Below are 19,406 nucleotides of genomic sequence, written 5' to 3'. Positions count from 1 at the left end.
AAAAGGGCTCTTTTCTCCAGGTTAAGTAAAATAAGAGGAAATAGCCAAAAATCTGAAATTAGAGTCAACCACAAACAGCAAAGAGGTACTGCTCCGCTTGCCATCTCCATTATCATCTCTTATAGATAGAAATAATGATATATAAAATACAGAGCTCTACAATTCTCATTGTAGTGTTTTCAATTCCATATTTAAACAAAATGAGGTTATAGTCTATATTTTTTATTAGAAAATTAAAATGTTAAATGGTATAATTAGTTCTTCCATGCTGAGCCTATGTCTCCTCCCCAAGAGTAATCTACATTAGGTACCTCAGAAGGAGCTTCTAAATATTACCTCCAGCCCATTCAGCTGAGTGTGCTGTTTCTGTTAGAGGCACCAAAAGACATTTTAAGGGAGAATATCATATCAGGAGTGATATTGAAAATATTAATTAATGATATAGCACAAGCTCCAACTAGTCAGAATGTACACAGGCAATAAGTAGCCACTATGGTTGTACAGATTTATACTGGCTGAATATCAGTCCAGATTAGAGCTTTGCTGATGTCAAACTCCGAGATTAGGAGACGAGCCCCTAAACATTCATAAATTTATTGTACATCTGTTCTGTGAAAGGTACTGTGCTTGACAAGATGGAAGATGCAGTAATAAGATAAGAGTTCCTTAGTTATAAGACCCTTGTGTCTTGTAGGAAAGATAAAAAGTACAGAAAGACTACAGAATAAGGCAGATGATGATAGGTATTATGCAAGAGGTGTTAATAACATATTATATGAGTTCAGAGGAGGGAAATGTTCATGCCTTATTGGATATGTCAGAAAAAGAATCACATAGAAAAAAAAGCATGGAAGGATGAGTATGGATTTTAGCATTTGGAGGTGGAGATAGTCGGCATTTTTATCGAATGAAATATCATTACGAAAAATACAGAGGTGAGAAAATAAAAGCATTTGAGGAGAATGGCAAATAGTATAGCTAGTGAGAAAATAGGCTATATAAAGTGTAAAACTAAGGAGATGATTCTGGAAAAGTAGGTTGGTGCCATATCACCTAATTCTTGAATAAGAGACTAATATGTTAGCATATAGTTCTTTAGGCAACAGGGATATATTGAAGGTTTTTAGGCAGTGGAGGAGCATAATCAAAGCTGCATGTTAGAACATTTAATCTACAGAAGTATGTATGAGTGAAGAATTAGGATTCTACTGTCATATTCTTAGTCAAAGAAGATAATTTAGAGGAAGAGTAGCAACCAGGACTCAATGATGATCTTAGGGCTTTGAGTGTGATTAGTTGGGAGGACAGTTGGGTTTTGAGAGAAAAACTATTAAAATCAGGAAAAGCAATGCTAATAGATGATACCTTTCGTTTCGGGCAAGTGAAACTGAAAGTGATAGCAGAGAGTTGAGGTCAAATGTTCAGAAGTTTCCTGGAAATATAGGTGTAGATTTCATCACAAGATGGTTGAGTTTGTGAGATTTCTGGTTATAGTGTGGAAATGGAAGAGATTGTTAGAGGGATTATTAAGAGAAGAGAGATCCAAAACCAGGACCTTGAAAATGCCTCCACTTAGTGGCTAAAAGTAGGACTACCAAAGAACGTAGACAAGGAGCAGCTGGGCAGGTAGGAAGGGAATCAAGACACTATTGTTCTAGAAGCAGAGAAAGAAGGAAGTATTAAGAAGGCAAGAAACTTGGGCATATCCGACAGTGACACATACTACAGTGGAATCCAAAAGGATAAAGACCAACAATTTGACATTTAGGAGCTTTCTAGTGACTTTTTAAGAGCATCTTTTCAATATTGGGCTGGAGCGGGGAGCTGAATTCAGGAACTAAGCAATGAGTAAACAGTGAAGCTATAGGGATAGATTGTATTCATTCACCAATTGAGTAAATCTGTTGAATACCTCCTGAGTGTCATGTACTAGGTACTGAGGATACAAAACCAAATAGGCCATTTGCCTCAAAGAGTTTACATACTGCTTGGGAAAACATGAATATAAGCCATGCAGCACAATCTCATATTTCTCATAATGAGACAGGAATTGTGTGCTCATGCAGCACAGGAGTCAGAGTAACCCCACATCCCCTCACTTCTTGAGAACCTTTGCTAGAATATGGACTATGCTTTCTAGAGCTTGGTGGGTAAAAGGACCATCTCAGTTTTCCTTAATAACCTAGTATGGATCTATCATCTATGAATTTTGCTAAATCTTTCTGAATCCTCCTTGTTACAGCCTTTGTTAGCACTTAAAGTAATAAGTTCCATATGTTTACAATGCACTTTGTAAAGAATTGTCCATCTGTATTCCTGATTTAGCCATTATAAGAGCAAAGGTAAGCTTTAGAGGGGGAAAAAGCAAACACACATAGAGAAAAACCTCGCAAGCGTGAAAAGCACACTTAAGTATAAATACACAATGCCACACCTGTTTTATTACTGAATAGCTATAGATACTTAGCACTTGCTTCCCTTCCTTTAACTAACTTGACGTCTTCATTCTTTGCCCACTATAAATACATATAAACAGGCTTCTCAGCAATAGATATCTAACTTAGCTATTTTGGCTATGACTAGATTTTGATATATAGTTCTACACATTAAAAAAGCACACAAGAGAAGCATTATAAAGAAATGAAACCAGGAAACAGAATAAATGTAATTTGGTTTTAGAACTACACAGGGCAACTGAGAAAACTAAATTTGAAAAAAACAGAAGAAACTCAGGAGACATGTGATCCTAGTTTTACGGATTGACAAGATAACAGTATAAATGAGAAGGTATAATTTACCATTTGAGAATAGATAGGGGACAAGAAACAATGATAGTCAACAGAGGAGGAAAAACTCTAAGTATTAGGGAAAATATTTTTACGGTAAAACAAACCCACATTTTCCTAGGCCTCTCTACCTCACATAAATAACAAAACCCAGATTTTCCCGACTCTACTCTCCATGTATACATTCAAGACCTCAGCTGCCTAAAAGGGATCTCTGAAACATTTCTAGAAGTTTTCAGGGGGCATTTCACAAATACAGTCACCCGCCACTGTTCCTCAACTTTCACCTATAACACCATGTATTTCCACAGCTGTTGTTTGCTATAGCCGGCACTGTCATGCCTTCATGATGCCAGAGTTTGACAGCAGTCAGTGGCAGAGTGGGAAGAAATGCCTCTCTCTTCCTTTACTGTGGCACTACTCCAGTGTACCAAGCAGTACTACCTGTGCTCAAAGCCTTACAGACATCTTTAGAGAAACAGCCTTCAGTTTTAATAGCCCTCTTAACCTCCATAGGATTTGACCTCATACAACAAGGCCCAAAGACAAGTGCATGACAGATCCTATGTACTACTTAGTATTATCCTCCTTTTTTGAAGACCAAGGCCTGTTGGGGTTTTGTGTTTGTTTTTGTTTTATTATTGCTAGTTTAATCTGGTCATTCATTCCAAGTTGTTACTTTTTTCTACCTCAGTATAGTTCTTTCCCGTGAGACTCCTCAGTCTCTATTTTGTAAGTGTTAGAATCTTAGACAACTTTGCTAAACCACATTTTGTCTGTAGTACATTTGTTATATTTTAATATACAATTAAGATCTAGTAAAAATGGTTAATGCAAGCAAATAAACAAAAACAAGGCATTTGTTCAAATATTGCTCAAATACTAGGGGCCAGGCAACAGTGCTAGGGCCCTGGAGTGCAAAGATGAATAAAGCATGGATCTTGCCATCAAGAACTCAGAGTTTCATGGAGAAGATAGATATATACACAGTATAAATGCTATGATATAGGTATGCAGAACATGCTAAAAGAGCAACTAACTGCATAGAGAATTCAAGAAAGATTGCATGATGAAAATGACATTGAGCTGTGTTTTGAAGGATGACTAGAAGTTTTATCTGGAGGAATAGGCATTTCAGATAAAGGAAATGGCCAACATGTGCAGTGGAGATACATGAAGGCACATTGGCAATGATGCCAAGTTTGTTGCAACAACAAAGAGCTGAGAGGGGTTTTTAAGTAAAGGATTACGTAATTACACACACACACACACACACACACACACAAGAGGCTTGAGGAAACAGATTTGGGGACATCTCCATATAGAAACCTTGGGATCACCCAAGACTAGTATGTCCAATGAGAGGTAAAGAAGGCCAAGATTAGTGTGTTTGTGAATTCTAATATTTAAGAGGCAAATAGAGGAATCAACAAAGGAAACCAGGGGCGGGGGGAGGAAATGGTTAGAAGGAGAGAAGAAGTAGCCAAAGTGATACCTGGAAGACTGAGGGTAGAGAAGATTTCAGAATGCAGAAAGTCGATAGATTCATTCATATCCTGCAGAAAGTTAAGTAGAAGGCGACTGAAAATAGATGAATGGGTGGGTTTGTCAACTAGCAGGTAACAGTTGGCCTTTCCCTGAGCAGTTTCAGTAGAACTGTGGGGGCTAAGAACCAGGTTCTAATGGATTAAAAAATGAAAAATATCTTTTGTACCTACATGCTAGGGCTTGAAAGAAAGAAATGTAGTTAGAGAATGAAAAGATCAATTGTATTTCTTCCAGATTCTGACAGGTAACTTTAGACACTTTTGTGTGTCTTGAATGGAGTTGCCATTCATAAATTATTATGCCTAGTTTTACTTCTAAATATATGGCTTTCCCCTTCTTGATTCAATGGTATGTATTAAGTATATACTGTGTGATATAGTTAAAACACTTTAGCATGCTAGTGCTTTACAGTTAACAAAGCACTTTTTCATCTATAATATGATATGTGATTCATAGCCATGTAATTTAGAATTCTAGTCTCATAGGTTAAAATGAAGGACATTCGTGGCTCATAAAGAATAGACTGGGAGTGGAAGAAGAATATGCTTTAGTTAACTGGGTAGAAGCTGTGGGAGAGTTGGTGAAGGAGACAAAAAGGATGGGGCCATCTTGAGAAAATCTTTTGTCAACTTTAGAATTAACTGGTTCGCAAATGGTGAAAGTCAGAGGTGGGTGGGTCATAGTATATGTGTGACTCTCTTGATAGGAGGAGAGATGGTGGTGAAGAAGAAGCAAATCAGATACTCCTTAGGCCAGCAGCCACTTAGTGTCCTCAGTAGGTTAGTTAGCTTGGTTACCTCTGGGCAGTAACTAGACGGTTATACTTGGAATCTTAGAGAATTGATCAACATTCAGAGGACAGTAAAAAATACAAAAGTAAGACAATCTGGGAAAAATGAGTAGCATGGTGGGGAAAACTACCATGTTTTCTGCGGAAAACAGATGTTTGTGGCACTGGTTCTCAGCCCTACCTACACACTGGGATCACTCTGAGGTGCTTCTAAGAAATACCTGTGTCTGGTTCTTCTCTGAACCAATAAAATCCAAATCTATAGAGTCAGAGCCTAGGCAATCATATTTTTTAAAATTATTCAGGCTATTTTAATGTGCCACAAAAGTTGAGAACCACCAATTTATGAGACTAGTGTGGAAACTGGAGCACATGAAGGAGAGCATGAAGGGGTTAATTATGGATGTGTGTGTGTGGGGGGGGGAAAGCTAGTATTGTATCACAGAGGCCAAAAGAATAGAGCTTTTTGAAAAGATGGTGCTGAATAGCATCAGATGTAGCTGAGAGGACCAATAAAATAAGGATTTGGAAGGATCTATTGGATTTAACTATTAAAAACTCATTGGTGACCTTAGAAAAAACAGTTTTAGGAGAATGTATTAGAGGAGAGTGAGACTGAGGTATAAGCTAGATTGTATTGTTTTCTAAAATGCTGTTAATTTTTAAGACTGCTTAATTTAGTGTCTTTTTAAAAAATCACTTCATGTGAATCTTATGATGAAGTGTGTACCTATATTAGTTACATAATTTTTTTTTTATTTATAGAAAGTGAATTTTACTTTGGGAACAAACACATACAAGTATTAATTAATAAGATCTGGGTTTGCATTAGGGAAGCTAGAAACAGAAGATTGCTATGTAGTCTGTCCTTGATTACTTTTTGACAACTAGAGAACAAATTGCACACAGACCATTTATGCCCTATTTATATGCAAAGTTGTTCTAAGCAAGCACTGATGATGTTCTCTATAGAAATTTCTATCACTTTTGCTTGTCTGTTCTCCTACACAATATAATCAGCTCTGCTGCACATTTCTTCATTTGTGATCGCTGCAAGCCAGTAGGAGATAAGGTCGATTTCAGTTGATTTTTTATAAGAATATGAATTTAGCAGGCTTCCTTTAGATATTGGAATATGGGATAAGTTAGGACAAGCAATTATTAAGCAGTAATAAATTTCTCTTGGTAGTTTTAATTCCATGTCAAACATTCACAAACACGCTAATTTTGATAGCTAAGCTCACAGCTACCTGCTTATTTACAAAACTTCAATTCAAGAATAAATGGTTGGGTCCCTATATGTCAGGTACATGATACTACTCTAATATGAGTAGACACTGTGCATTTGTAACTACATTAACCAACAAGGCATTTATCAGACTGTCATAAGTACCTTACATTTTCTTGAAAACTAATTGCTTTCAAAACTAAAGGGAAATAATTTTTCTAATTGATGGTTGTGATTATGGGCTTATTTCTCTCATATGAAGTCAGTTGTAATTATTGAGTATTTTCCTGAAATGGGATAAGAAATTATAAATTCTGCTTCCTCTTCAGTCCAATTCCATCTGCTGCCCCAGTGGCCAAAGGCAGCTAGCTTCACATGAAAATGAATATATTCCCTACCTATCTCCTAATTTTCGTGAAACCTGTAGACACACCTCTCCTGTGTATTACGATTTGAATGTTACCTCTGGTCATTCCTTTCCTTGTGTCCATTAAAATGAGAGGAGTGGAAGGTGAAGGAAGGAAAGAAGAGGGCAGTGGGCATCTTAAGCTCCACAGTACCCTTTTTTGAGATTCAAGATCTTGTATTATTCTTTGGGATTTTTTGCATTTGCAAAAACATGAGCCCAGATACCTTGAACCTAATACAGTGCTTCACCTATTCCTGGAAGTCTTTTAAGGTTATGGTCTGTGTCACGTCTCTTAAAGACGTAGATAATACAAAGTGTTAAAATACTACAAGGCTTATTACTCTTTCACTATTAAAAGATTGTGATTTATTTTTAGCAGCAAGCATTTAACTCAGTATAATATAGTATATGCTCTTGATAACTGCTTGTTGAATACTTTTCAATTATCAAAAATTTGAATCTACATGAAAGCCTTTTCAATATATTTTACCTAAAGCTATCTCTCAAGGTTGAAATTTAGGGGATGAAGGAAATAGAAATTTCCTTCTATGTCACCATAAATGGAATTCCATTAAAGCTGAATTTATTCTATGGGCAAACTCGAATGTCCTATGTATGTTACCTTCACATGACCTCTCTACTCAGTAATGTTTAGGTTTAACAAATGAAGAAAAATGTTGAGTTTATATAAAAAACAAAATATAATTATATATGCCATTACTCTTATTCTTACATCCACTGTGCTTGATTTGACTGCCACCTCTTTTGCATTCTTAACTCAAATTGCAATTTGTTCTACTCCTCTTATTTAGAGGGGAACATTCCTAAATGCTACTAGAGAAAATACAGGAAAAAGAGAGTTATAGTAACATCCTGTTGTTGAAGTTTTACGTATCTTCTCATCAGTCTTTGCAAATATGCTCTGTAAGACAGGGGAAGTAGACAGGAATTCAGTGGATCTCTTTAGAATAATATTAAGTAATTAATTACTTTTCAAGCTTTCTCACAGATTTACTCAGGAGAACAGATCTTTCTGAAATTTAAGGGCTTCTATCTAGTACAGAGGGGTATTCTAAGGATTTGAACTATTTGTTTGAGGGACTTCTAGAATCCATGATATTTTCCCTTTCCACTTGGGAAGGTTTTAGCTTGAGATTTCTGGATTTATTGGCCTGTTCTATTGTTTGTCTTGAATAGATGTACTATACTGCAAGCAATACAGTTCTTCCTGGGCAATGAACAGGAATTTTTTTTTTTTTTATTTCATACATTATTCACAACTCTGCAGTGGTTTCAGAAAGTCTATGTATATCCTGGACACAAAGAAATGAAAAAAACACAAAAACAAGGATATGATTTTCATACTGTTGTTGGAAGGTTAATATTGTGCATGGATTCATCTTTAGTGCCCAGTTATAATACCTGTTAGAATTTTAGCAGCCTTACAGCCATTAATACAAAGTATACAGGTATATCTTATTTCCTATTAAACTGATTATCTTTGAATATTTGGAGCTAACTTATCAAGAGAAGTTTGCATCAGGAGGGATAAGCAGTATGACTTTGTATGAATATTCTGGCATCTACTTGAGTTATATTTATGATATCATCTCAGTTGTTTATATCAGTATTACTTTAAGTAACAGAGATAATGAGAGATGACTGTGCTTTATAGATATTTGTGGATTTCATTTTGTCATTTCAACAGATAATTGGAATCAAACCTTGATTTGAAAAGATAAAAGGATTAAAAAAAACTTTTCTAGTTATGTAGGTTTCACTCTACAGTTCAAATTTAAATAAACTTTTGTGTACCTCTAAAGAACATTAAAACAACTTTTGTTAATAGTCCTAAAAACCCGACAGCATGAAGGCACCAAGAGGATGACCATCTTTAGTGACTGGGGTAATGGTTCAAAGTAGAAAATAGATTTAGAAATGAAGTTCCAACATAATGAGTTTCTAGGAAGTTATTAGAGGCTGTTTTAAATGTTGAATTCAGGTTGGGATCAGATTGGGAAGGATAAATGAAAAGAAAAATATCACATCTAGCTATTTGAATACTTTTTTCGGTTGCTATAAATAGTATCGATCAGTTTGCATGGTTCATTTAGAACTGAAACTTCCTGTCAGAGAAAGATGCAAAGCATTGAAAAAGGATTATGATTAAGTTGAATGCTGTCCACACAAATTCTGTGCATTATATATTATCTTGATGCTTCCAATTTTTTAACTTTTTTTATGCTTACCGTGCTTTGTGGTTCTGGGACCCTTTGTACACTACTTTCCTCAATTCCCTTCTGCTGCTTAAGAAAAATCCTGCTTAATCTGTTTATTTCCCTCACAACACAGTTTCTTACCTCTATTGCCCCAATCTGATATTCCTCACAATAGCTGTGGGAAAGAAAAACTGGTAGAAAAATGGGGAAGTACAATTATGTCAACATTGTTTGAAGTCTGTTTTACTTCTCCTAAGTCTCGGTGTTCTATCTCTTTTTAGGAAAAAAAAACTGAAAAACAAGACACTACTTACTGCTCCAAATAAAGCCTTTCTCACTTTATGCAAAATTGTTCTAGGCTTGGTGGCAGGAAAGGGGGCAATGAAGGAAATTTCAAAGGGACAGCAAAAAGGTCCTGGATGGACTCTTGGCTCTCAGCTCTTTTGGAATTATGGTGTTATCACTGCTGGAATTTATAAGTGCTCCTGATAGTGAGTAAAGCAACAAGTAGGTGATAAACTTTTTGTATAGTATATAAATTATTTCATCAGTTAGTATAGACACTTGTGAAATGTCTACATGATGAGGTTTTTTTTCTCTCAAGTAGTATATTCTTAAAAAATAGTATACTCTTAAAAAAAAAAAACCTTAAAGAGGAAAATACCTTTTCATAAAAGTTCCTCAAACCACAATGAACAGTTATTTACAGCTTGTCAGGTATGAACATGTTTAAAGAAAAGAAAAAAGTTGAGGATTTAATAAGTAAAGTAGATTTGCAGATTTAGTGTTTTTAAATTTTTGTCTCTCTAAATTTATTCAAATGAAATATCAGGTCTTAGGAGAACAGGTCACAGGAGTGTTCTTCATTACCAAGGCATATGAAACAAACAAACAAAAATTTAAAAGCATCTTTCTTATAGTCTAATTGATATATTAAGTTTTTCTAATATTTTAAAAACATTCACCTCTGTTCATGAACATTTTTTTTTTAAACTTGAAGGCTAACACCAGTAAAAGTGAGACTTTGTAGTATGTGTTCTTATATGTTTACCTTAACTGAAGAATAACCCTCTGAAAGTAACATCTTTTATTGACTATGATTTTTTTTATCAAATCATGCAAAAACATTTTCATTATGCATTACGCATCACTTTTTAAACTACTACTTAATTTCATTTCTCGACAATCAAATAGATTTTGTTCTCCTAGTTGATTTAGCTATAAAAGTTAAATGTGGCAATTTTTTTTTAAATGGAAAAGAAGCTTAATTTTGAATTATGGCTTCTTTTGACTTCTTTTCTGGGCTCTGCAACATGTGATACATGTCCTGGTATAATTGCAACTAAAAAGGAAAGGGTAGTGGTTAGATAGAATTCATCACAGAATTTCACTTCCTAACTGTATGCCCAAAGCTGCTGTTGTACCAATTAGCAGTGACCTTTTATTCTAGCCTTAGGGTATGAGATTATTAGAGGCTACCGTTTCTGAAATACTTTCTTTCTAATATTAGTTTAAGCAAATTTCCTTGCAGTGCTGACTCTTATTTCGTGGTTGGAGTTTTGTTTTGTTTTGTTTTGTTTTGTTTTGTTTTGTTGTGTGTGCGTGCGTACGTGCATGCGTGCGCGCGCGTGCGCATGCTGCTTTCCACTAAGCTGCTAAATCTTTCGCAGAGGAATTAAACGTAATGCTTCTAGAAACATGAATAGCTTGTGCCCTTTTTTAAGTGTCCTACTTCAGAAATATCGCAACTGCAATGGTATTACGTGCCTTCATTTCTTCCTGTTTCTCTCTGCAGGGAAGTTCCTGCTTTAAGATAGACTCAAGCTCCTTTGTTCCTGGGATTTTCACCTTCTAAATGATGTGAATGCTTCAGTCATGTATTTAGAGCATGTTGTTTCTTTGTCAACTTATTTCACATCAGTTGATGATGTAGCTTGTAGGAATAATGGGGACTGAGCAAGAGAGTATAAATGAATGTTTACAATTCAATCTTTCCTATTAGAAAAACAACCCAAAGCAAGGATTCTATGAATACAGTCACAGTGATGTGCTCTTTAGAGAAGACACACAGTGTGTTACCTGTGTGTGTGATACAGGGAACATCTTCACAGGCCATAAAATGTCAATAATGCAGCTAAAAGGAAAACAAGCCACTGGTACATTTTCTGTGGTGTTTCGGTCATTGTTGCCAAATGAAAAGGTCTTTTTAACTTGCATTTGGGGCAGAGAAGGAGAGGACTTTGCTGAGGTTTGCTTCGTTAAGCTCCCTCCCTCCAAAGCATTTCTTTTATGTGATTCTTTCATTTTTCTTTTCCATCCACTTGACACTTTATTTGTTTCAACTTGAATATCCCACTGTTTATGAAATGGCCACTGCCTTTGCAACGCTCTTAAGTTTTATTGAGAAAAAAACTAATTCTCTAAAAAAAAAAAAAGGTTATCAAGCAAATAAGTTAAATCCCATTCAAATAATAGAAGGCAAGCTTGACTTATTCAACTTTGACATCTAATTTGAATCTTTTGTGCATGCTATCCTGAAAGCTGCTACCACTTGTTAAATTTGAATAGAGGAGAACAAAACAGAAGTAGTAGAATATTACTTCTTTTTGCTGGCTTTAAATTAATTTTAGATTACACAGAACCACATCTTCATTATTAAAGTGAGAAACTCAATGTGTACTCCAAAGTGTTCTCTCTTTCTAACTCTTTTAGTAATGTCAAAATTCTGCATCAGAAGAACAGAGGGATTAATATTTTGTTACAGTATAAATGTTTTTCTTACTAACGAAGTTAAAAATTTCTTTATTCTCACATTTATGATTTTTCTTAGGATAATTAAAACAATTCACATAAGTAATTTATATTACTCACTACCTGCCCTTAAACTGGAAGGGAAAATTAAGTTTTAGAATAAAAAATAAGCCTGCTTTGAAAAGACTCTGTATATTAACAATTTTGTAGTTTGTATTTTCCTAAATAAGCTCATTTTGAAACACATCAATACTGTAAGTTGGAAATGAATCTTACTCACATGCTAGCACTGGTTGTGACTGATACTGATGCAAGCTGGTAATTTGAAAACCTCATAGATTTTTATTGCTTTTTGTACCCATTGGTGTCACCTGTACAAATTACAAATTAATAATCAAAGGACTGATGGCTTAATATCATGGCTATTGCGTTCTAAATATATTTTATGCTTTGACATTAAATGTTCCTCTTGCCTTGGTATCTACTTTTCAAAAATCTACTACCCATTCCTGATACTCTTTAAGTGGGGTTATTAGTCCTTTGACAGTACTGCATGCTGTTGACAGTATCTTTTAATTTGCTTCATTTCCTGACATTTTCTATGTTAATTTTTTTACTATGGGATTTTTAAATGCCAGATTTATGCTTAAAATAGAAGGGCCCTCCACTAATAAGATTTAGTCATATCACCTAAGTACTACAGAGTTGTCCCAGATGTAATAGGGAAAGATAAAGACAGGATCACAAATAATAAATTTGCCCTGCTTTCTCCACAGTTATTACTGAAAGCTTTGAGTCTCAGCTTTTATTGATAAATATAAATATGGGTTATGTAAAGAAAGCCTATGCCTATTTATAATGGCGTTCAAATCTGGTTTTAGTTATTGCTTTAGGCCAAACCGCTCCATAAACCGTCCCAAGGCAATTTGAAAACAGGTATTAGTTGCATAATCTGTTTTTATTGCATATGCATTTTATTTTATGATTTTTGTCATTAAAGTAATAAAACTAAATAATATTCCCTGGCTAACTAGCAAGTAAACAGCTTTACACAATATAAATATATTTTATCTTGTGAAACAATTGATGGTCATTCAAAAGGAAGATTGTTGGGGAGGAATGGGAGAAGGTAGTATTTTCAATTGGTTACCAGGCTTTTAACAAAACAATTCCTATTATAATCCTAGAGGATTTCATCTGACTAAATCCCCACTCAAATGACAAGGAAGGAGCAGAGCTATAGTCAAGGGAACAAAGGATGGCGGGACCAATATCTGAATGAGTCTCCCACCCCTGTGGTGCCCTTTAGAAGGACCCATTATTTGAGGGGTTAGCAACTCTCACCATTGCTTGTGAAAATGCTTGATGTTGAATGATGCTCTGGGTCTTACATTCTACTTACTAAATTTGCTTATGCAGTTTCAATTGGCTAAGCTATTTATGATGTTCTATCCTTGGCATTATGTAGCACTGTTAAGCCTACAAAGCAGCTGCCTTTTATTTATTTATTTTTTTTCTAGTGGATCAAGTGATTGTTATGTATTGTGTAAGTTCAAGTTTCTTGAGTGACATCTAGATGAAGGGCTGTAAATAAACATTAGGCTTAAAAAAAAAGATTTTTATGCTATTCTTCAAATTTGCCATTGCCTGAAAATAAATAGTGGTTATAGGACCCTTTTATTTCAATAAAATTCAGACATATACATACATTGGTGAGCACCTATAAATCTGTGCCTTAATGTTAATAGAAGTCGCACATCAGTATCAAGAGGTAAAAATCCTCAAAGATGTTATAAAATCATGTTATATTGTTCAGTTTGTACAATGGTTCGAATCAAAGGGGCATCTGCATGTACCATGAAAGTATAGTTTTAACCTCCAACACCCTTGAAAAAATGGCTTTAAAATTGTAAGCTGCTTAATTTCTTTTTAAAGTATGTGGGGTGAGAGAAGATGGATTTTAATTATGAAAGCCTGTCTGAAAATCTGACTTGGTAAAATGAGCTATGTTGTGTGTATACCTATATAACGTATGTAGCCCCTTTGGTGACTGGTAAGAACTAGATGCCCTTTTAGCGTTTTTTTCCAACTCTCATCTTGGGCTGTTTTACGTCTGAGACTTTTTCATCTGCAGCCCACGCCTCCCACCAACTTCTCCCCTGATCTGTTCAACTGCACTGTCCCTCTTCTTTTTCCATCGCGAGCTCTTATGTCTCAAAATATACTCAAGTGCTATAATTACAGCCTCTATCTTTTATTAACGTATCTCCATGCTATGCTTTTTTGTGATAGTACAGAATATTAATGTGATTTGCATCATTCATTAAGATATACTGCCCATTTGCAGTGAGAGCCTTAAGTCACAGGATAAGTCTCCTATACAATGATCTACTTTTATTTTTCTTTGAAGGAAGAAGAGAAATTTTGTAATTTAAAAATAGTGAGAATCTCTCTGACAATTTACCATTGCTAATCCACCTCATCCCTCAAAAAGAAAAAGTATTGACATTGAAACTTGGGGACTCTTTATACTTCAGTAAGCATACTTTTTATACTTCAGTAAGCGAATCAATAAGTTAATCACAAATGAGGATACCTTGCTTGTTTCCTACAGTGACTGCGAAGATAAAATGAGATAGTGAAATTTTTTGTAATTTTAAAAGTATATTTATTTAAAACTTGAACAAAGCTTTAAAGTGTTTAAAGATTATTTTTACTACATTAAATCAGTGCCATTTATTTTGGTTTCCCATTACTTCTAGGAAAATCCAAAAATTTTATAGTAGCTGAAAAGGCTCTGGGTAATTCAATTTGTACCTACATTACCTGCCTCTTCTTGAATCATTCAGGGCTGTGAGGAAATGTGGCTCTCAGTTATGAAATGCTTATTATATTAAAAGGAGAAGCATTGTTTTGGGTGCAGAGATCTTCCAATATTTATCCCAGAAACTGAGACTTTTTGGTAAAATTTGATGAGCAATTCAATGGTTAAGAATATGTGATGACAGATAAGTTTTATTATGATTGTTTGGTCGTTATTATGAAAATAGATAAAATGTTATTGGTTTAATTTATAGCCATAATTGATTAAGGTAATGAACAATTAAAATGTAAGCCAGAATTTATGAGGTATTTAATAGCAGTAAATATATTTTATTGAACTTTCAGTTATATTGCTTATCAGACTCTTTCAATATATAGTAAGTCTGATATTTTCTTATTTTAAAGTATCCATCTTCCTATACTCCAGGTTCTAAATAATTGTAATGAAACCTAACACTTCTATCATAAATTAACAATGAAAATATTGCTTATACCCTGGCCTTCATAGTTCAACCTTAGACTTACTTTTTTTGTGGCTATATCTATAATATTGAAAATGTTTTATTTTCTTGACTAAGCTGTTCTAGTGCAGTAAAATTTTGGAAAGAAAAATTATTTTGGATCAAGGACAAGCAACTCCAAGAGTTAAAATAGTAATTTTTTTTTCCTGATTATTTTTTTAAAGTAGGAAAAATGTTTAAATATATGGCACCAATTCTGTTGCTTTGATAGATTGAAGATTCAAACATTTTAGTTATAAGTGGACTGTAGAAGTAATATCTGTTTTTTAAGAAAAGAAAACCATATAGTCAGATATGCACCAAAGAAATACAACTTGTTCATACTTATAATAGTATCTCCATAAAGACTTTTATGTTATTATTCTGATTTGTGTCCATTACTGGAGCCAAATGTATATTTAAGTCTCATGATCAAAGGAGCTATAGCTATCATAGCTCTGTCAGAAGCAGAAACGTAATATTAATATTTTAGCTTTCCACTTGCTTTCATGAAACCGATGAACAGAAGCTATCAGCATCTAGGGGTTGTCTTCAAATAAAAAATTCAGCATGTTCTAAAAGTTATACTAGAATTTCCTGCTGAAGTCATTCAGTATTTGGCCATCCAGAGAAATGACTATGGGTGGATTTTTATTCTCAAATGCTAGAGGTTCTTGTTCTCTTACTATATTTGATTGTGATGGTAAAGAATATAACTGTGAAAAGGAAGTATACCACATGAAAGAGGACATCACTTATAGGATTACAAATTGCTCAGTGCCCCCTTGCCAGTATTCCAGAATTATCTGACTAAAATAATATGGTTTGGTTCCATTTTCTAAAAGATTAAACACAAAACACAACGGAAATGGAATTTCGAAGTCCTCTGAGTCACCCATGAAAAGTGTTGACTAAGATTGTTTATGTTCCTGGCACATAGTATGCCCTCAACGAAGATTTATTGAATGAATGAATAAACCGTCTCAATAAATGTATTTTTTAAATGTACTATATTTCCCTTTTGCTTTTCCTCTTTCCTTGACTAAATTTCAAATGTTATCATACATTTTTTCTCTATTAAAATGTTTTACATTATAAAATACAATATATGCTTTTTGTAGAAAATTTGGAAACATAATATATAAAGACAAAGAAAAATATCATCTACAGTCTCAATATCCAGAAGCAATCACTATTAACATTTTGGTTTATTTCCTTCTATCTTGTATTTCTATTCATATTTTACATTATTTATATTATATTTTATATACAGTTATGCTTTACTTTTTCACTTAACTTTGTAAGCATTTTCATATATTAATAAATCTCTTTATAATGCACCTTTTTAATGGTTGCATATTATTATATTATATGGATGTATGATAATTCACCTATTTGATTCCTTAAATTGGACATTGAAGTCGTTTTTATTTTTCAGTCATATAAATAATGCTGGAGTAAACATTTTCTACAGATAGTACATATACTTATAAATCAGCACAACTTCATCCTAAAAGGGATTCAGAAAGTAAATGTATGGAAGTGATATCAGCAAGGTGATGGAACAGGAGGTCCCCTGCTTGTAGCTCCCCTCAGCAACAATAATTTGGCGGCCATACACAAATAGAAGTGCCTTTGTGGGAGCTTTGAGATCCATGTTGGAGATTGTGAAATCCCAGTTGAATCCAAAATTATGGAAAGCTTTTCTGAGAAGACAGGCTTGCACCTAGGTGTCCGGCTGACTGACTGTGGTCCCATCTATAGACTCAGGAACAACTCAGTATCCTAGAGGATTCAGCTACAGCCCTTTTAGCTTGGGTCCTGCCACCAGTGCTGTATACCAAGGGATTCAGGAGGAGTCATACCCACCCATGCCTCAGGTAATGGGTCCTCAGAGCTCAGTCCTGGCCGTGGACCCTGAATGGCTTGTGAACTGGCTTCAGTCCCTCTCAAGTATGGTCCTGCAGCCCCTGGAGGTAAGACAACCAAGCTCAGTTTGACGGTAGATTGTGAAATGGCTCTGCAAATGTACTCTAGCTCCTCCTAGCTGTAGTTCACAACCAGTCTTGCCAGTCAATGAACCCAGAAAGAATCACTCTCATCTTCATCTCTGGAGATCCTGAAATCACCTGTACCCAGCTCTAGCCTCTCCCCCACCACCCACCAACTGGGACCAGGGAGCAGTCCAGCCTGTCCAGGGACCTAGTGGGAGACAAGCTCATCCATGCCTCCCTCCAGACTCAGTTCTGCAGACCTCAATCCTGTCAGTGGATCCTGAAGCAGTCCTAGGACTTGGTTCTACCCACTCTTGACTATGTACCATGGCCAGTCCTGCCTGCCCAGGGACCTATCTCGTGACCTGACAGAAGCCCTCCCAGGGACCTGGTGGGAGTCATACCCATCCACACACCCTGGTAACAAACCCTTTATCTGAGGACCCAACTGTGGATCCTTAAGCAGACTCTTATCCAGCACCACCCTACTGAACAGGGTACTAGAGGTTATCCCATCCACCCAGGGACCAGACAAGATCCACACCTGCCATGACACTAGTAACAAGCCTGCCAATTGCAGACCCAGCATCAGCCTGTGACCTGCCTCCAACAGAGCATGACTGAAATTTTGGAGGTAATTTTGGCAACCTGGAAAACTGACAGGAGAAGGTATTTATTTGTTGAAATCAGTCTGTAGAGATTGGGAAAGGTGTTTGTCCCTTCAAATGCACAGACACCAATGCAAGGCTACATGAATCATGAAGAATCAGACAAATGTGACACTACCAAATGAAACTAATTAAAGTTCCAGTAACTGACCTCAAAGAAATAGAGATCTGTGAATCGCTTGACAAAGAATTCAAAATAATCATCTTAAAGAAACATAATGAAATGTAAGTGGACACAGATAAACAATTAAACAAATCAGTCAAACAATGCATGAACAAAATGAGAAGTTCAGTAAAGAAGTAGAAAACAAAAAAGAACCAAACAGAAATCCTGGAGCTGAAGAATACAGTGACAGAACTGAAAAATTCAATAGAGCTTTTCAGCAGTGTACTCAGTCATACAGAAGAAAGAATCAACAATTTTGAAGACAGACCATTTGAAATTAGCCAGAGGGACAAAAATTAAAAAAAAAAAAAAAAGAATGAAAAATGCCAAAGAAAGCCTACATGAATTTTGGGACACTATCAAGTGTGAGAACATTTGCAACATGGGGGTTCCAGAAGGAGGAGAAAGAGGCAGAGAGCTTATTTAAAGAAGCAATAGCTGAAAAATTCCCAAATATTGGGAGCGATGTAGATATCCAGGTACATTAAGCTCAAAGGACTACAGACAAGATCATCCAAAGAAGATTACCCCGAGACATATTATAATCAAAATATTAAAAGTCAAAGACAGAATTTTGAATGCAGCAAGGGAAAAGTGACTCATCATATATAAGAGAACCCCCATAGGACTATCAGTGTATTTCTTGGCAGAAATTTTGCAGACCAAAAGGAAATGGGATGATATATTTAAAGTGTTGAAAGAAATTAAAACAACAACAACAACAACAACAACAACAGCAAACTGCCAACCAAGAATACTACACTTTGCAAAATTGTCCTTCAGAAATGGAAAGAGGAAGATATTCCCAGAAAAACAAAAGCTACAGGAGTTCATCTTCACTAGACCTGCCTTACAAGAAATACTAAAGGGTGTTTTTCAAGTTGAAACGAAAGGACACAAGATAACAATAGACAAAATATAGAAATATAAAACTCATTGGTAAAGGTAAATATATATTCAAATTCACCATACCCTATTACTGTAATGGCAGTGCATAAATCACTTTTATCTCGAGTATAAAAGTTAGAAGACAGTAGTATTAAAAATATAGCTACGATAATTTGTTAATGAATGTACAATGTAAAAAGATGTAAAGAATAAAATCAATAGCATAAAATGTGGAGGTAGTAGAAATCAAAGTGTAATGCTTTTGTATGCAATTAGAGATAAGTTGTCATCAATTTAAAATAGACTGTTATATCTATAAGATGTTTTGTGTAAACCTCATGCTGACCATAGAGAAAAAGCCTATAATAGATACACAAAAGATAAAAAGAAAGTAATTAAAGCATACTACTACAAAAAAATTATAAAGGAAGACGGCAAGATAGGAAGAAAGGAACTAAAAAGAGTCAGAAAACAGTTAACACCTCAAACAGTTAACCTATCAATAATTACTTTAAACATAAATGGATTAAATACTCTAGTCAAAAGACACAGAGTGGCTGAATGGATAAAAAAGATCCAACAATATGCTGTCTATGAGGGACTCACTTTAGCTTTAAGGACACACATAGGCTGAAA

At 35.0% G+C, this 19,406-nt stretch overlaps 1 protein-coding gene across 10 annotated transcripts in view; it reads left to right on the top strand.

Moving 5' to 3' along the window:
* The window catches only part of DIAPH2 (diaphanous related formin 2), a 939,022-nt gene that overhangs the window by 634,595 nt on the left and 285,021 nt on the right, over positions 1-19,406 (top strand). For 2 of the 10 annotated variants that reach the window (XM_039859121.1, XM_039859114.1), the window contains exon 27: positions 9,339-9,484. The exons of 4 other annotated variants lie outside the window; for them this stretch is intronic. In XM_039859121.1, coding sequence (XP_039715055.1) covers positions 9,339-9,469 — 131 coding nt within the window. In that variant the 3' untranslated portion in view covers positions 9,470-9,484. Of the gene's footprint in view, positions 1-9,261; positions 9,291-9,338; positions 9,488-10,775; positions 12,212-16,492; positions 16,516-19,406 lie in introns of those variants that run through there. 4 more of the 10 variants (XM_039859106.1, XM_039859179.1, XM_039859157.1 and 1 more) reach the window with 4 other exon arrangements.

The sequence above is a fragment of the Pteropus medius genome, unplaced genomic scaffold (assembly GCF_902729225.1).
Source record: "Pteropus medius unplaced genomic scaffold, Ma_sr-lr_union100, whole genome shotgun sequence".
Lineage (NCBI taxonomy): Eukaryota > Metazoa > Chordata > Mammalia > Chiroptera > Pteropodidae > Pteropus > Pteropus medius.
Note: the sequence above shows the minus strand (reverse complement) of the source record. Positions and strands in the feature narration are given on the sequence as shown.